Here is a 19,516-nt window from a genome sequence, read left to right as displayed (position 1 = left end):
ACCTTTCAGTTCAAACATGAACCTTATTTTTGGACTTCAGGGCTAGTTAGTGAGTCAATGAGCATTGGACTGGGACTCTGACTTGAACAGTTTTGTACTCCTTACAGAAGCCACTGCTAGGTCAGGCACATATACGGCCTCTAGTGCACCACTTTTAATCCAGCCACGCTGCTGGGGATAGTTGCCTTCACAAAGATGTCCACTAGAGAGCATCTTAGAGGTCCTAGAGGCAAGACACTAGGAACTGGGCCCTTGGTTTGCCATCCAAGTGACAAGGCGAAGGACTGAAGTTCCTTTAAGCCCCTATGAGGCCTAGTCAGGGACTAAGACCGCACTGTGCTAGGCCCTAGAGAAGGTCCATCCAGGTCCGGGGGGGTGGCACACGGGACCTTCTCTAGGGCCTAGCACAGAAGAGGAGGAGAGAAAAAGATATGCTGGCTTTTGAAGCTGTAACTCAAGCGCCGTTTGGAGGGCTGCATCCAGCATGGAGTTTAGTGAGGCAGCCGGCAGCCTAGCAATCCGCACTCTACGATGCCAGGTAGGAAACTGGGTTACAGCCCATCCTGCTGGAGAGCAGCAGGTGCCGGGATTACCTTGAATACAGTGTCTATTCAGCCCATGCATGGTCTGAACAGCTGCAGCAAAAACCCTCCAGCAGCCAGGCTGCTGGAGCGAGCGTCGGACAATTGGAGGCATGGTCAAGTCAGAGGAAACTGGCACAGGACACCGCACAGCTGTCTAAGTGAGACATGGCATGAGGAAGCGAGGTGCGTTTGGCTGAGGTTTCCTGAGACAGCACCGAAGGTGAAGTTGAACTGGAGTCATTCTGCACTCTGACTTGTCACTTTGACGCTCTCCTACAGCCTGGGATTCAGTAATGGACAGAGTCCACAGTATGGGTCAGATGCGATTGGCCCATTCAGGGCCATCCCCTAGGGCTCACCCTTGCTTTGTTTCATTTTGAGAGTCCCACCAGCCTCCAAATCCCACTACACTTTGAACCCTTCATGGCACAGTTAAGACTTGCAAGGTCCTGCCAGCTCCTGCTGCAGCTCCCATCACGGGGCGTCTGCAGGGAACAGAGGCTCCACATTCCAGTTGCACAAACATACAGAAATTACGTGCACTAACAGGAGGACTGTGCCCACTCCTCCACCCACAACTATCCTAGAAGGAACCAAAAAGTTGTAGTAAATAAAGACCTTGTTTTCACAACCTCAGTTCGCAGGGCTGCTCCTTTGTCCCCCGTCCCACAGCAGAAAGCCAAGGGGTAGCACAGCAACGTAGCACTCTAGAGCACAGATTAAAAAGCTACATACGTTGCTGATCTGGTCCTGAGTCTTCTTGATTCTCTGCAGCTCGGGGGTGTCGGCCACCACGCTGAATCCCTTCCCTTTGTTCTTCTCAAAATCCTCCTTGTAGCGAATCTAGGGACGAGAGATAAGCAAAACAAGACACTGAGAATCATCCACAGCAACTCATGTGGCAAGACCCAGCCTCTGTGTGATCCACCCTTTTTCCAGCATTGCATGCTACCCCCAAGATAGCCTTTTAGCCCAGCCTCCCAGCAATAATGGTAGAACGGGTTATTCTTAAAGGGGGGTTAGGACCTCCAGGTACAACAGCACTTCTGCAACTAAGTGCAAGTCTGTCACCTCTGGGGTGGAACCCAGTTAGGACAATTATAACCAAGTTACAAAGCAGGAGGAATTGTGGGAAGCAGACTATGGTGACCTCAATTTGGCTAGTACTTGGGGCTCGACACATTCATTCCTGGGGTGGGGGAGGAGGGGCAGGGTCATGGGATTTTTATTTATTTGTTTTTTTTTAAAAAGGTGCCGAGTCACACCAATCTCAGTCTCATCTCTCCTCTGAGAGAGACAGCAGGTTCAGCAGCATACAAACCTGTTAGATACACTGACACGCCACCACCCAGACCTACTGAGTAGCCCTGAGCTAATCCCATGCATGGGGATTGCCAGGGGCCCATCCTTGGCCCTGCCTTGCCCCAGTACAGCTTCACCATTCCCCAAACAGTCAGCCTCTACAGAGGCTAAAAAACCAGCCGCTGACTCAATCCCTCCAGCAAGGAAGGAAACGCTCAGACCAGCCTCACTGGATGGAAACTGCCGCTTGCATCTAGAGGAGGCTGTTACAGCTGCAGGCCACTTTAATAGCCGGTCACGGTTGTTTAGACAGCTTTCAGCAATAGAGGGCTTCCAACAGAGAGCAGCAGGTCATGCAGCACCTTACCCACCCTCCATTTAGGAGGCAATAATCTGCATCCAGACTTTCCCTAGCCCTCTGGATCAGCTGCCGCTATCTGCGCCAGAGAGCCAAGGGCCTCCCCAAGGACTATGGGTGGGATTTGCAGGGGTGCCCAAGTGATTGAGGAGCACAAATCTATTGACTGAGACACACTGAACCCAGGTAAGCAAGTACGTATGAGCTCCAGTGCAAGGTTTGTGCAGGGAGGGCAACAGCTCAGCTGAACTCTGCGGTGAAACACACACTTTTGGATTTTCACCCTTTGATGCTCCCAGATTATCCCTTCTGGGTGCAGTGAAGTCTTCAGAGGAGGACCCTGCTTTACCCAGCAGATGCTCGTTTTAAGTAGCTGCCCTGAAGTCCCCTCAAAGCTTACACAATCCTGCCCTCCCCACTTGGAGATCCCACCTCCACTAAGCAAGTGAGCCCATGACTAGAGCAGTCACTGGTCACTGCACTCCAGTACCCAGGAAGGTAGGTCAATAATTTGACTCAGCTCTGAGCAGATTACCCTTTGCACCCCTGTGTGATGGGCACCCATGTGCCGCAGCACCCTGTTGATTTGGGTCTCTAGAGTCCCAGCCCCTCCCATGGGAAGCTGGGGTACTCAGGGTTGAGAGCACTCATGCAGCCCTCCTGTGTTTTGGGCACTGCCCATTCCCAACTTGCACTGCCCTGCCGGCAGAGGAATCCGAGCAGCAGGAGTCTTTACAAGGAGGGGTGCTGGGAGGGTAAGAAGGCAGGAAGAGGCAGGGCAAGGGAGCATGTGGACATGTCACTCCCTCCCACTCCCCTCTTTGCTGGAGCGGGGGAAATGCTCATCTAAGTGGTGGCCAGACACCAGTGAGTCTAGCCAGCACCATCAGTTTCCTGTAACCCTTCCCAGCCCACAGCCAGAAAGGAGCCAACACTTCAACTGCAGAGCAGTTAGTTAAGAGGCTGAATCACAACTGTGCATGCCAGGGAAGGGTTCCTGGGAGCAAGTCCTAGTCCCTACACTGATCTGGTCTTCAGAGAGTTGTACATACAGTGCAAACAACCTAGGCTAAGACCCTCCCCTCAGCCAGCAACACTAGAGAGATGCAGGGGGAGACAGTACAGTCCAAGCAAAGCAGCATTTCTACAAAAGCACTTGCTTCTCTCCCCCCTGCCCTGACCCTTCCTGGGCATCTCCTGCACAGTAAGACTGCATGCCTCATTTCTTTGGCCTGGTCACTGGCACAACGCAGAGGTAAAGCTTGGAGATCTACTGCATTAAGGAGGAACAAGCCTGTGACTGCCCCCTTTCCACATTCAGCCTAAACCCAGAATCTTTCAAGCTGTCTGGAAAGAGCAGATTTTATGTGCAGCTGAACCCAGAAACAGGTTTCACATAGAAACATGGTAGCCCTGTGGGACAGCTAATACTTCGCTAGAAACCAAAGCACTAGGAGCACCTTGTCTACCTGTGCAGGGTTCACGGTCCTTGGCCTTGTCTGGGCTAGCAACAACAGGTATGGGGTCAGCAAGCACATTTTAGAAGTATACTGTAGGCCGGGCAACGGATAATGTAACACCAGTTCTCAAACTGTGGGTCAGGACCCCAAAGCCGGTCACAACCCCATCGCCAGTTGGCTTAGACTTGCTGGGGTTCAGGGCTGAAGCCTGAGCCCCACTGCCCAGCATAGGCCAAGAGAAAGCACAAAGGTGTTGGTTTGTAAGTTAAAACAAGCAGGTCTGGGAGGCTGGCATGATTGGCCACCTGCAGACAGGAGTTGATCACTGCCTTGCTAACAGCAGAAATTGTTTTCTAGACTAGGATTTAAAGGCATGTTACCAAAGTCCCTCATGAGGAAGGGAGAGAGATCCACAGGGCCATTCGAGGACTTGCCTTAACTAGCATTTAAAGGTGCAATAGCTAACAAAGAGATGCTAGCGTAGACAATGCCGTGTACAGCTAGCAGTTTAGCATGTTAGACAAGGCAGCATGTATGCTATGCTAGGATCTGTTTGTGTTTGCCAATGTGCCTTTAAATCCTAGTCAAGACAAGCCCCAAGCTGTTACTCCTTGTCCTACCACACACATTCTGCTCTCTACCCTGTGGCTTGCATCCCACTGGGTGGCCATTTCTGCTTTAACCGTTACTCCTGGAGCACTATGTCAAGCATGCTATTAAAACCAAACCGGGCCCTCAGAGCAACTTGCTGCTCTTCTGCTTGCAGGGAACAGAAGCCCAAGATATCAGTGCCAAGTTCTTCCATTTTCCTGGGTCAAGGGCATCACATTGCCAACTCAGAGCATGAGCAGACAGGGCAGGAACAGGACTCTAGAGCAGACTGCGAGTCAGCCTGGCCTGAATCATTTCATTCATTCAGTCCAAACTACTCTGACTTAACCATGGGCTTTGTGACTCCTGCATCTCAACCACAGATGTATGGTAGCAGTCTTGGTAAAGGGGGCGGGGCTCTTTCAGGACTTCAAAAAAGAGGAACCCAGCCCTTTAACCCTATATTCTCTGCATCAGCCAGCCTTTCAATCATGACAGGTTCCAAAAATCCAAGGCGTTGGAACGTCTGCCGAGCTCAACACCCTGCCGTTTTGTTTAATTCTAGTGCTTGGTGTGAGCTCTGGGAGGGTTTGAGAGAGGAGACACAGGCCTGTCAGAGCCTGCTAGACTACAGACCCCACCACGCAGCGGTTGGCATGGCCTTAAGTTACCCAAGCCAGATGGGGGAGGCAGCCAGGAGTGTATTTCAGCAGCAAGCCAGGCACAGCAAACCATGGGCGTATGTAGGAAGAGCAGTTTCTCTGGAACAGCCACACAGAGGGTTAAGCAAGCGGGAGAGAAGGGAGGAAGTGCTGAGACAAGGCAGCCTTTTACTTCTTTCTTGCCCTTATATGGGCACTAGGCTGGAAGACGCTGAGCAGTGAGCGGTTGCCTGCAGAAGGCCAGACAGAGTGGGGCAGCGAGTGTGTTCCCATGTATGTATGGCTCTGCATGGGCTAGGATGGGGGAGGGCAGACAATGGAGGCAAAACGCACCACAAGGTTAAGCCATGGCCCTCTGACCCACAGGCAGCCTTCACCCCTGCACTGTGGCAGGCACGCCATTCACCAGCCTGGAGTCCCTTCCCAGTGTCTAGAAAAGCACAGCCAAGGAGAAGAGCTAAGGAAAGCCATTAGTCTAAGCTGGGGCTTGCATGCACAAGTCCAAGACTGCATCAAAAGCCGAGAGTGGCCTTCTGCAGGTCAGTGGGACTAATCACTTCAAAAGAGGCATTAGGGTTGACAGGTCTGGGCCCTGCAAGAGGTATTATTTTATGAATGGTTACTTTTACCAGCTGGTTCCCAGCTCAGTTGCCAGCCTAGCTGCTCACTTCAACAGCTCCTTCCAGACTGGGATTTCAGGCTGTTAATGTTTGCCTAGAAAGTGCCTCATGTCTCTTCCTTTCCTCCCCCTGCATACTGTTCACCTCATTCTACAGATGCAGAAATGGGCAGGTCACTCCCCCTCCAAGCTCACACCAGAAGTTAGTGACAGTGCCAGAAACAGAACCAGGAGTTCTGACCCACCGATGTCCAACTAGACCATGTTCCACAGGCCTCCTCACTACTAGATAAGATCTCAACTCTGCCAAGGCTCCTTCCCCATTTGAGAGACCAGGTACTAGCCTTTGCTCCATCCCTGTGGAGCCAATTCACTGTGAAATCAATTCACTCAGGACGGAAGACTCCCCCACTCTTGAAGTGGGAGGTACAGACCTGAAGACTGCTGTGACATGGTACAATTTATCCCAGCTACTGCCTAAAGGCAGCTACAGAAGAAATGCCCCCTCACTTGGCAGTGCACAGCAGCTCTCTGTTCAAGTGTATTAGAGAGCTGGTGTTTGAATGTCCTTTAATGACTGGACTTTCAATGAGACCAAAGAGTGTCAGAAGCCCTGCTTCAGAAAGGGGCACACAGAACAAAGTCTGAGACAAAACAGCTACATGCCACCCACTCAACAGGTACCTCCACCCCTGGACAGGAAAGATTGCATCAAAATATTTCTCCAAAGGGGCCAATTTCAAGAGTCTGGGAGGGAAGCCACAGGATGAAAACCCTGCGATTCTTCTGGCAGGTGTGGGCAGGAGGCAGGGAGCGAAGGCGTAAAAGCGGTCACTTTGTGGGCCTAGTTTAGCTGCAAGAGCGATAATCATCTGCTTCCGAGAGCAACCAGAACAAGAGACGCCTTCTTGGCGAATAGAAATAGAAACAGAAACCAAGAGATTTGATGCAGACTATATTAACCAGTTCCAGCGTGGCACACAGCTGAGCCACAGCTCCCCTGTCCACAAAAAAAGTTCTGGACTGGGACTAGTAGTTGGGATTTTGTATTCAGAGCATTGTTTTGGGGGGATTAGAATCTAGTCATCTAACAATAGGAATGAGAAGTTACTAGCATCAGCATATGCTACTGCAGCATTAGAATAGAACTACTAGAGTCCATCCCTCCCCCTACCCAAAAACACACCAGGATACAGACCCCACACAGGAGGTTAGATCCAGTATTAGAACCTTGTGTGTTGGCCAAAAGCCGTTACTGGGGATGTGTCCATTCCATCTCCAGTTTGGAAATCCTCCAGAGTGAAGAGACAGTCCTACCAGTTCTCCCCTTCCTTCTCCAGTATAGCTCAGTGCCACCCCCTCCAGTCTCTGGGAGAGGCGCACCGAGACTTGTAGACATAGCCACAGGTCACACACTCCCCAGCCCTGCAGGGTTGCACGCTGGATTGAAAGTAGGGCTCTGGAAAAGGTTAGACTCAGCACTAGAGATGGAGTCTTGATGAGTGTCCTGAAGAACACAGCACAAGACTGTTCACACAGCAAGCAAACCCCATCTTTCCATGACAATGAACCCCTCCGACAAAATCTACAGCCAGGTCTACATTTAAAGACTTCTGCTGGTGTAGAAGTGTCAGCTTGGGGTGTGATTTTTTTTTTTGTAAGTTACATTTTTATACTGGCAAAAATCCTAGTATAGCTACAGTTATTCTGGCACCACTTTTGCTAGCTGGAGCTTGGGTGTGTCCAGTTGGCCGCCAAGATTTTGTACTACCAGTGAACCAGACTACAGGAGTCACATTCCAGACCATGTGGGGTTTGCTCAGCTCTGGGCAAATTTAGCCGATATCAGCCTTATATCCTTTGAAGCAACCGTCAGTGAAGATAAAAGTAACTGTGTATTAACTAGAGTAAATGTTTGGTGCTTAGAAAACAGGAGACTCCCTTTGTAAGCAGAACAAAGGCAGACATAAGGAGAGAGGAATTAGGATGTTATCTTATGCCTGTTTAAGATCTACCCTCCCTAGAGGGCCATGGGCATTGCATTTCTGCTCTTCCATAGCCCACAGCTCCCCCCCTTCCAGCTGAGTAAGGGTCCCTTGTGGTTAGTACTGCCAGGACCCAACAGCAGCCTCTCCTCCCTCGGACTCAGAAATTACCTCTTGTGAGTCACTCTGGCCTGGAAGAGATGCTCAAGGTGGAATCCTAGAATGCAACAGTACCTCTATCAGAAGCCCAGTAATTGTTCTCATGTGAGCACAGACCTCCTCAGCTGGAGGAGCCATTTATATGCTTCTGCACCAGCTCATTTCCAATCAAATATGCACCTGACCCTTCTCTCCAAGATTACATTAAAGTGATTTATTCCTCTTCAGTTTCTCCTCTCAGCACAACAAGACAGCCCTTCCCCACAGGAGGACAGCTGAACAAAAATCCAGGCCTGGTTCTAGTCAGACCGAGAGACAGTCTGCTCCCCATTGTTCACCCACACTGTTCAAGTGGGGCAGCTGCAGCAGAAATCCCAGACTAGATTTCTCTGCTCATCTAGTCAGGGCTTGAGATGGGGCCAGGAGACAGAATGCAATTATTCTTCAGACTGCTCTTTGAGCCCCCAGCTATGCTCAAATGGAGAGATTTCATTCAGGCCATCAGTCCTGCCACCTTCATCCAAGCTTGATGAACTTCCTCTTCCAGCAGGGGACAGAGCCCTCCAAGAGAAGTGTCACAGGAAGAGGAACAATTTGGGTGTGTTTATGCACCATTCTACAGTGGGACAGGCTCTTAAGTAGGGTAAGGCCTAGGCAGTACTTGAAGGGGAGGCCTCAGAAAAGCCTGCCGCTAAAAGGATTCAGTAGATGAGCACCCTTTGTAAGACATACTAATTCTCAGTTTTAAAACGAATTTAAATTTAAAAATTGCTCTGAGATCCCACAGAACTGAGGGAGTTACCCTCTTCCTCCAAGGTATTTATATGGCCTAGAGCACCACAGCATTGAGCATCTGGGAAGCACTCTCATTGTACAGATGGGCAACTTAGGCACAAAACAGATCCAGAGACTTGCCCAAAGGTGTCAGACTGATGTAGCATGGAATTGAACCCAGGTCACCGAGAGCCAGACTGACCTAGCCACTGGACCATCTTTCCTTACCCAGCTAGGATTTCATTCTACTAACTCTGTGCCCAGGCCATTTCCACTGGACTATGCTTCCCGTCAAGAAGTATTGTTCAGTTCTGCTCCGTGCTATTAACAGCTGCCTCATTCTACCCTGGAGGAGGCATGTCTGTAGTAAATGAAGCAGAGCCTTATAGAGAGTTTAGTATTTGCCAAATGATTGGGAGTCTTCAGATGGAAACTGCTGCACGGATGGTCTCCTCTAGCTCACCTGACAAGCAATCCCTCCCATGACAGGGAACACACCACTGGGACAGGGGGAAGCTTTGAGCCTCCCAGGACCATAAGAGAGGGGGATGCTGCTCGTAGAACCCCTCCAGAGCTACTGTTGCTTGGGGCATTGACTCTTTAATCTCTCCTGTACCCAGATGTTTGGGTCAAGACAAGACTCCCTGGAGCATCAGATTAAGTGGGAGGAGCTAGGTGCCTGCTCTAGCCTCCTAGAGAAGTAAAACAAGTACCCTGGGGCCCAGCCGTTCAGTGTGACAGGCAACATGGCAGTTAACCTGGCACCCAGCTTGCCTCCTGCCCCCTGCCAGGGCTACAGGTTTGCTATGTGGCAAGGGGGTGGGGAAGGAAAGGAAAACAGCATCTGATACTCCCACAGCAAAACACACACCAGGGTGGCTTAAGGTACTTTACAGCTACAGACAGCGCCTTGCAAAACAGCCTCCTCTGGGGTGGAGGGCAGCAGCTAACCAGCCTAACAAAGATGGCCAAAAATCCCTTCCCATTACTGTGCAAAGGATGGCAGGACAAACTTCTATTCCTATGAGGAGAGTTGTGGGAATTCAAAACGGGAATTCAGAGAATCTTTCTATGACTTCCTGCAGAGCACAGGGCAAACTAGAGGATCCCAATGGTGGTCCCTACTGGCCTTATGATCTAAGAATTCCTCTAAGTACAATAGATCCAGTGGGGAATTGCAGGGACACCAGCTCCAGAGAGGTTCTAGGTAGTCTTTGGGCCCAGTGGGGATATGCTGGAGTACAGCCCCAGGAGATTTTTTAAGGGGGAAAAAGCAGCACTGGCTGGAGCAACCTGAACAGCGAACTGTTGGGCTCTCCTGCCTCTTACCTTGGAGAAGTGGCACTTGCCTCCCACAATAGCTCTAGGAGGCCCAAAGCAAGCCCTGACTGTTCAGGCAAAGCTGCATTTGTGCAAGTCAGAGAGCTGTTGGGAAACTTGCTGCGAGGAAGGGACTTTACAAAAGCAGATGTTTCAAAACTATAGCTGAAGGGCCCCTCCCAGAAGATACCCCAGCAGCTAGCATCTACCCTGTGACACCAAAGGGAGGCCTAGCTCCCTCCTCCAGCAGGGAAGCCATTCCCAGCAAGCTGCCTTTTAGCTCCCGGCACTTCTCAATTAATGGGAGAGAGAAAAAGGAAGGTCACTGTGCTTGTCACAGCACAGCAGGAGGGGAACGCACTGATCCCAAATGATGCCTGCTCACCCTGAAAACAGCACTAAGGCAAGTCTCAGGCGGTACACCCCCTGCCTGGATCTTTCCAAGCCCAATAGTGCCTCTGTTAAGCTTGTGCAGAGCCAGGCTGGCATGCCTTGGTGAGCCCCTCAAAAGCAGTCTGTTAACCCCTTTTCACCAAGCCGGGGGGGAAATAGGGTAATCAGATTCTCAGCACAGGATGTGGTAATTGTGTTCTCATGCATGAGTGACAAGCCAAAAATTGCTCCTGGATGCATTTTCCTGCCATGGCAGAGTATGCTGGGCACTAATTTGAGCATGGTGCTGTCTCAAAGTCAGGGACAGCAGCTCAGGACAGTCAGAGTTCTCTAACTTGGTAGCAGCCATGAGATCTCCTTGGGCTTGGACTCCCCTGGACAGCCCTGCTCCCTACTCTCAAACCTCAGCAGTGCGAGGGATACTAAGGAGGCTGAGAATTCACACTACAGAAGGCCAGCCAGCCAAGCTATTATTCCCAAACAAGCTATGCCCCATTTAAAGCAAACTCTGCAGATCATAATCTAAGCTTTTGAGTTTCAAATTCTGCATATTTCAGTGTTCCAGGGCAGGAAGGAGGAAGAAGAGACCTTTTTGGCCTACCTCAAGCCCTTAATAGATCTAAAGCCAAAGCCAGTTCCTATTGTGTCATCAGAAGTTGGGCAATAATCCAGTTCAGCTCTGCCTTGCAGCTGGGGGCTTTTGACGACCCAGTTTCATCTCTGGACCACAGAATAGGAGGGGGGTGTCCAGACGTGGCCCAAGCAAGCTCAGAGACTTGCCCCACAGGGAGACTCTTGCACCAGACCAGGTCCTGTCTCATCCCTTCCTCCCCTCCTTTTTTTCAAGCCTTGGGAGCAAGTTGTCTGTCCAGGGGAGACAGCTCACAGCTTCACATCATCAGGCCTATTGGTCTAGCCAGGAAGGGAAGATGCTGGTACAAGAAGAGGTGTAATCGGGACAGGATAGAAAAAAAAAAACAGACCACAGGACATCCTGGCTTTTCAGCTCAAAGAGGTGCTGGACCATCAGGGCCAGGGTACTGGGACAAGACCGACCAGAGGAATTGCCAGACTATCAGATCCATGCAATATTTCAGAAATGACCCACCCCAGAATGAACTGGGGATGGAGAGTCACCAGTGGCACAGTGAGGCAAGCGACAGTAGCCTGGCCAAGGGGCAGGGGAGCCTTTGACAGCGTTCTTACCTGGCTCTGAAGCTCGCTCTGCTGCTTTAGGCGCAGGTTCTCTGGAGTGTCTGCCACCATGGTGAAGGACTGCTTCGGGTAGTGTCTGAGAGGAGAAGCAAGACCCGTTAGCCATCATCAGCCCAGAGACTGGATACAGCAAACTGAGCTCACACAAGGGGCCACCCTGATGGACTTGCCCCTAGGACCACATCAGCTGCACTCCTAACCCTCCCTGCTCCAGGTCAGTCCTTTGCTTCAGCCTTGAGCTCATCAGGGACTCAACAGGCCCCTAGATGGCACGCCTTTAGCTCTTGAAATAGTCCCTCTACTAAGAGAGGAGCGGCAGCGTATTGTTAGAGGCACCCCTAGCAGCAGGGTGGCTTGAGGACTGCAGTCTTCAGGGCTGCTAACATGGTGCCTTTTGCTAGCATGGAGTTAGTTTATAGGGAAAGAGGTTTTAACTCTTTAAGAGGGGACTCTTTAGCACCCCCTCCCCTCTCCTGCCTCTTTGAAGGAGGGAAAAACCTAGATTTTTGGAAAAAGCCTAGGACACCTTCCTGAATCACTTCAGTTGTGCATTAAGTAGCGGGTAGCGTTCTTCATGTTAACGGATGAAAGGCCTGGTCTACACAGATTTTATGTTCAGCTGTTTCAGAGTGTAAAACACTTAAAATAGTTAGAACAGTGCAACCAGCTAGCGCTCATGCAGTTCTGCTGGTACAAAGGGGTCTTCTGCCAGTGTAGACTATCGGTACAGTAACAAAGCTAACTGTTTACCTACATCCACACTGGGGCTTGTACTGCTTGGCTATTCTGGTACAGAATTAGCACCACCACTTGGGTTTAGACAAGCCCCAAGAACTCCCTAACATGGAGGGTTCTGTACAGCAACAGAACGCTGTCCACCTTTGGCAGCACGCCTAACTGCTATTATCCCCAAGTGCTCTGTAGCAGCATCAGAAAGTTACATGCAGTCATTACTGTAGACAACACAAATTAGCAGTTAGAGGAACTTGAGTACTGAAGGCAAATGCTGAATCCCGTAGCTGGAAGACAAAAGGATGTTGGTAAGGGAGGGGACACTCTCCATCTAAGCCAGAAGAGAGAGAGAGAGAGTTTGCACAGCCCTCTTTACCTACAGATTCAAAGCACGATTGAGCCACAAGCAAAGCAAGAGCCCAAGCTCCATCACAAGTACTGTGTACAGGTGACATTCTGAGCAGGACTTGAACAACAGGTCAGGACTAAGGTGCATTAACAGAGCCGGGCCTGCCTGCGCTCTAAGAATACCCAAAGGTGGGGCTTAGTGTGGCTGAGGCATTTGTTCACCACTTCCCCACTGTTCAACAAGACAGACAGGCCCAAAAAGGAACCTGCCCTGCACTTATCTTACTTTGCTCAGCCGATAGAAGTGTTGCAGGCAGGATTTACACCTGTGTTGTACGCACAACACAGATGCCGATTCTTTCTTGGTATGGCTGATGGCCAGTAGAAACTGGCCAGAGGTTAAGTATTAACCCCGATACAAATGCAGCCACCACTCTCACACCACTATTAGGCAATGCACTCTTCTGCATGACAACAGACTCCATGCACTGAAAAGCACAACTGCCCCCAAAGTTAGTCTGGCTCATTTCCTTGCCTCCACATCTCGGGAATTTAAGGTTGGGGGAAGACAAGGCCCAGGAGAGGAGAGCTCCAAGACCAGTTGCCTCTTCAAACTGGCCTTGAAATTGGTTGTCATACAGGATCTTAACTATTTGTGCACCGAACTCCCTGGGAAATGTGTGTAGAGGAAACTCTAGCCTTGGTATTTGTGTAACTGCTTTGTGGATGGCAGAAGCTAGAAGATCCCACTGCAACATTCGGTGTTGTGCTGGAGACAGTGAAGAGAGAAAGTGGCCTCAGTAATTTGTCCTGGGAAACCTGATCCTTTCAGGCACAAGACAAAGGATAGGGAAATATGGATTGAAAAGCAGTGCTGTGCAGTTTGATGGTAGACCCAGGAATAGGAAGCAGGGGAGAACCACTTCCTATTACAGCCAGGCCAGTGGAGGCATAGGGTTGAAATGACACCTAAACTCCATGAGGTAAAGTTCTTAGACATCTACTAATGAAGCAGAGACCTACAGAGGTTCTTTGAAACCTACCGTTTTGCAGTCATCCCTAGTGCCTCAGGAAGTAAGAAATTGCTAAATTCTCATGAAAAGCCGAGGCATTTACATGCTTATCAGCTGCCTGTGTTTATGTTAAACACCCCACTCCTCCATGTGTATTAGCTCTGGAAAGAGGACACTATCTCAAACTGCTCTGGCTCTGTTCATAGACTCAACTGCAGTTGTTGAAGAAAGATCCAAGGAGGAAGGACTAGGAGGGTCTCTCTCTAAAGCTCCTTTTGCAATTTTAAGCTTTTTCCTTGAAATCGTGACATTCCCAATCCTGTCAGGGAATTCTGGCACAGCCCTGAACGCAGGCTCCAGCCCTAGTACAACCAGACAGGTCTGGGGTTACAGTCCCAGCAAAGCAGATGGGGGCCACAATTTGGGTCCCCTTGTAACTGAGTTAAGACCCTGGAGAATCCATAGTTTAAGTATCCCTTTAACAGGACACCCAGAGTCCCATCTACACTATGGCTTTGGGGCAGGAGGGAAATCTATTTTCACCTGTTGTGTAGACTGCTGTCATCTGTAAACCGGGGGCCTGAAGAAGCAGGCAGGGAACTGTTTGAGCACAAAGCAGCACTCTGTGCACAGCACCCTGTTTGCACCTCTGCCACACATACCAACTGTGACCCATAAGCACCACATCAGCAGAATCCTAGCTGTCAGCTACTGCTTTTGCACAACTTGGTCCTGGTGCAGGACAGCAAACAGACTTACAAAATAGACACCCAGCCGCAGGCCACTGCTCCCCATCCTGCAACAGCAAATACCTGTGAGCACAGCAGCAATGCAGGAAATTCAAGGTTAAAAATAGGTCCCCTACCTTGGTGCTCAGAAGAAAACCAAAACCCTTTCTAGTGTGTAAAAAGCAACAAGCAGCAACATGCCGTCTTCTCCCCTCCCCCAATCCTGCAGTGTGATCTTAGGCACACAACCCCTCTCCCCCAATCAGCTTTCTGAGAGGCTAGCAGCAGAGACAGTCCATTCCCTCCCCCATTGCCTGCACAAATTCCTAGTAGCAGGTGATGTTACAAACAGGCTGTGTCCTGTCAGCAGAGACAGGGACACTCTGGCTGGGGGGGGGGAGAGGGAGGGGTGGGTGTGGGGTGTACAGAAATGAATAGCTAAGTGGCCTTTAAATCTCTCCACCTCCAGCCATATGCAGTTTCCATAGCAAAAAAAAAAAAAAAAAAAAAAAAAAAGCCACCACACTGGCCCACGCTTCAGGAGACTGGCCCCCCACATCCCTGCGCCATAGGGTGTGGTGCAGAGAGATACAGACACATCCAGACGGCATAAACCTTCTCATCTCTGCACTGCCCCAACCAGAAGTCTGGCTAAATGAGAGATTTAGAAGGGGGTGGGTAACCAGTTTTACAGCATCTACAGACCGCTCATTGCTTAAAGCAAGGTTTTGGGGGTTTTTTTTATTCCAATTCAGATTAATCGGATTGGAGTGGATATACATGGTGTGTACAGATGACCCCTGCTGCCTCCCACGTCCCAGTGCAGACTACAAAGCCCTACAAATGCAGCTATAGACATGGTCTGAACACAACAGGAGGGTGCTGTTCAGTGGCTATCCCCCAGAACAGCAGTAGAAAGGTGTGGCCTTTGACAAGAAAGCTCAGTTCCTGTTGAGAGCACTGGGAGCTTTCGGCAGGGTGCTGCACACCTCCCATTCTGGCCACTTAATTTAAGCATTTCCAAAAAAAGCTGGTCTCCCATTTAAAAATTGGGCCACCAATGGTAGCCAGCAAGTGGGAGCAGCAAGGTGACTAAAATGTCAGCAGTCTAGCCACAATTGTCATCTGTGCTTGCCCAGGGCAGAGTTAAAGCTTGTTAAAAAGTCCTGACCAATGGATTTTTAAAGAGGAAAGAAGTCTCATGGGGACAGCTTGGCTGTTGCTGGCACAGATCTGACCCCATCTTTAGACAGGTCTACCCCACTGTTAGCAAATTTCCCTGGGCTTTGTGGAAGACTGGTTTCCCTGAGAGAAGAAGAAACTGACTTAGATGCTGAACTCTGGTAGTATTTGGCTAGCACAGATCTCAGACCTAAAGGTTACTGTCCTGGGGCGGTGGAGACTATGCTAACAACTGGCTTTAAATGCAGTTAGCATGCTTTAAAACCTAGTCGGGAGAGGGCCTAAGAAAGAGTGTAGATCAAGACCCAATACACGAAACATGAAAGTTGGCAGGAGCATATGGTTGGGGGAGGGAAGATATGGAGAAGTGGCTAATCACTCAGTCATAGGTGGTGCAGAAGTGGTAAATTTGGAGATTCATATTAAAAAGATTTAGATTTAACACTGAACCATGCTGCTAGGAGACCCTGTTCAGAGCACTGTTGTATCCCAATGGTTTCCTGCCACCCTTTTTATTCCCCGATTTGAAAGCACTGTTTTAGAGGGGGACGTAGCCTTCTCCAGTGAAGACAGCTAAAATAGGACCAACTCTGTCCTGGACACTGTACAAAGGCAGGAGAAATCCCCTTTCATGAGAAGATTCAGCCTGTAACAGGCTCCAGAAGACGGTACCACTGATCTCTGCTGTTTCAGGCAGTATGCAGAGAGGATGCAAGCCCACTCCAATGAGGCCTGGCATTCCAGTACATCACATCTCTGAAACCCCTAGGGATGGTTTTTCCCCACCCCCACACTGTCATTTCCTCCTCTCTCCAGCCCCCACCCCATTCCTTCCCTAGGAGGCTCTCTGTGCCAGGAGCAGAGTCCAAGTTTCTTCTGACATTTCAGACTGAAAGTGACAAGGCTGCATTTCAGTTAGAAGCACACTGCTGTTCTGCTTTTCCTCCAAGTGCTGAGCCTAGCCAATGGTAGTGTGTTAATCCAACACTACACATGGCCTTTATTGGGACAGGAGAGGATAGTTTGGGCCTTGCTCTCTGGCTCTTTCCTCACACAGCCATACACAGAGCCCCCTGAGGTCTCCAGGAAGAGGCAGCCAGATTCTAAGCTGCTCCCCATACCAAGTGATTGAGCTACAAATTTTCCCAAGGCAGACTCTTTTCATGGTAATGAGTGCAGTTTAAGAACCCAAAATAGACCTTCTCCTTGGATCCAAAAGTCAAGCCAGGTTCTCTGTTGGGGGGTTTGAGAGCCAGAAGATTCTTCAGACCAACCCTGACTTCACTTATAGCCAGCCACGTTAATGACAATGGGTTGCCCAGATCTGACACTACAATCAGAACAGAAACTAAAATAGACCCCAGCTTCCCTTTCCCATGATACCAGTGGGACTGAAGAGTCACCAATATCAGCTGATCTGACTATATGCACAGGGAACAGGTGGAAAGAAAAGGAGGACTTGTGGCACCTTAGAGAGTAACAAATTTATTTGAGCAGAAGCTTCTGTGAGCTGCAGCTCTCTTCATTGGATGGCATGCATCCGATGAAGTGAGCTGCAGCTCACGAAAGCTTATGCTCAAATTTGTTACTCTAAGGTGCCACAAGTCCTCCTTTTCTTTTTGTGGATACAGACTAACACGGCCGCTGCTCTGAAACCTGTCAGGGAACAGGTGGTGAGATCTGTAGTCCCTCTTCTAATAAGAGCTATACTAGGACTATGATTCACTTTTCGGAGAGTGACACCACCACCCCCCCATAGCAGATCTCACTGATATGTGGAGGGAGGGTAGAAACCCTTTCTTACTCCAGGTAAAGAGGAAACCTTTATACATTCAGGCCAGCCAAAGAAGCTGCTGCACTACTGTAAGATATATGGGTTCTGTGAAGGGGAAATGCAGTTTGTAAAAGTCTCACATACTGGCAAGAATGGAGCTGCATTTATGGTTCAGTCATGGCCCATGAGCTTCATGCTATCTGCTAGCACAGAGCCCAATCATTAGGTTACTATGGTAACTGCATCCGATGCTCTGGGCATGCTAATGCAAGAGCCAGAACTCCCAACCATGGCCTCAGGGTGTTGGTGAGAGAAGCTGTGGTCACAGCATTTAAAGAAAAAACACACCCACACACACCACACTTACCTGGCGAGGAAATTTAAATTCCTCTCAAGGAGCTGGTTTATTTGGGGTTTTTTTGGTGCTGGTCTGGTTAAGAGACTCAGGGGGCCTTCCGTCACCAGGAAATACACAATTGAAGGGCATGATTTACAGTTTTGTTGGGTTCTACCCCCAACCCCCAAAAGTCAATTTGTTTTGCTCGTATACCAAGACATGCTTGAAAACAGATCTTAAAGCTCCTAGTATAGCACATCAAAGGCCAGGTATTGCATATGCAATACAAGTGTCAGATCTAAGAGCAGCACGTACATTCAACTCACACCCACCCCAATATCTTTTGCAGAGAAATCCAAAAGAAGAGATTCATGAAAGCAAGAAGCCAGGTGCTCTGGAAATTTCACCCCCTCAGGTCTGCCAGCCCTAACATGGGACACTTGGTGCTGGTTGCGACCTTAGTCTCCCATGCAACCCTGAGCCCACTAAGGGTCTCACCTGTGATGTGCCAGGATTTTTTAAAGACAGGCCTCCAGAAAGGTAGCTTGCCCTCCCAACATCCTGCATTCTCAAGAATGCTTTACCAACAAGGGCTAGTTAACCTAATGTAGCAGGTAAATATCTGCATTTTGTAAGTCGTTTGCCCCAAGGCCAAGAGGAGAAAGGATTAGAATTCAGGGATGCACAGCATAACTATTGGACTACTTGTTTTCTTAGTTAAAGACCACATGTAGTTTGACAGGAGCCAACACTGCTCTGAACACAGAGCTAGAAAGCTGTGCCCATGCCACCAGGGAAGCAGTCTGGATCAGACACGACTATATAAAAGAATAAGCAACCACTCGAACCTTTTCCCTAGATCTTACATCACCACACTCATGATCATAAAGCATGAGACAGAAGGGCTGCCTGATTAAGAACAGACATTTAAATCCTTTGCCAGTCTAAGGCAGGGAGTTACTGATTTAGAGCATTGGCCCCAGCCAGTCACCCACTCACAAGAGTCGGTGCTTCCCAGTATAAACACAGGAGCCTGTATTCTTAGAACAAGGCAGAAAGAGAATCACCTCATATGCATGAGAATCAGCGACAGAAACAGGCAGCAATAAATTAAACCTTAATGAGAAAGCACTGGGTGAGCAGCCTTGGTTCAACAGAATACAAGGCAGCATGTGTGGGAATGACATCTCTGCTCTTTCCCCTCACCCACCCTCAACATCTTGGGGGAATTCACAAAGAAGGCAGGTCTCTCACATGCCATTGGAGGTCTCCTGGTGGGGTGGCATGGTGTATTCCTTGGCTTAGAGGGCTGAAATCAGAAACCAAGAAAGGAGCGTAACGGTCAGTGTCCCTGTTCCAGCCTTCCCCGTAAGCAAGGCCCAGTCTTGGCAGACGAAGTCCAATGCTCACATTCTAGAGGGACGCGACCTAGCCTTTCCTTTCCAAATGCACAGCAAGCGACCCCTCCTGAGCACTGAAGTAGTTTGGATGGTCTGTGCTGAGCAGATGCACATGGAACAATGTGCTCCATGACATCTCCTTCTGGGCACTGGAGTCTCCATGCAGAGATCCTTTAAGAAAAGGGAGCAGCATCCCCCACACATCCAGTCAGTTTCCAAAGAGACTACGCTACAAGATTAACAGCAGGTTTCAGAGTAGCAGCTGTGTTTGTCTGTATTCGCAAAAAGAAAAGGAGGACTTGTGGCACCTTGTAGCTCACAAAAGCTTATGCTCAAATAAATTTGAGCATCTCTAAGGTGCCACAAGTCCTCCTTTTCTTTTTAAGATTAACAGCAGTGCACATCTATAAATAAGCCAGGCCACTATTCTCAGGGCCCATTCCTAGGCATTAATGCAATGTCATGGCTAGACAGTTAACCTCGGTCTGTGCCATAGGTTAAACCTGGCTCCTGGGACACTGAATTCTTCAGTCCTAAACTGGACTGGATTCCCCTCCTCACACCCCCAAGAGGGCAACTG

The 19,516-nt window shown here is 49.5% G+C and overlaps 1 protein-coding gene across 1 annotated transcript in view; it reads right to left on the bottom strand.

The window, feature by feature from the left end:
* The window catches only part of LASP1 (LIM and SH3 protein 1), a 53,454-nt gene that overhangs the window by 13,244 nt on the left and 20,694 nt on the right, over nucleotides 1–19,516 (bottom strand). Inside the window, exons 3-4 of the mRNA XM_073325542.2 lie at nucleotides 11,414–11,498; nucleotides 1,320–1,427 (exon numbers count right to left, since the gene is read on the bottom strand). Coding sequence (XP_073181643.1) covers nucleotides 1,320–1,427; nucleotides 11,414–11,498 — 193 coding nt within the window. The remainder of the gene's footprint in view (nucleotides 1–1,319; nucleotides 1,428–11,413; nucleotides 11,499–19,516) is intronic.

Source organism: Lepidochelys kempii, chromosome 27 (genome assembly GCF_965140285.1).
Source record: "Lepidochelys kempii isolate rLepKem1 chromosome 27, rLepKem1.hap1, whole genome shotgun sequence".
Classification (NCBI taxonomy): Eukaryota; Metazoa; Chordata; order Testudines; family Cheloniidae; genus Lepidochelys; species Lepidochelys kempii.
Note: the sequence above shows the minus strand (reverse complement) of the source record. Positions and strands in the feature narration are given on the sequence as shown.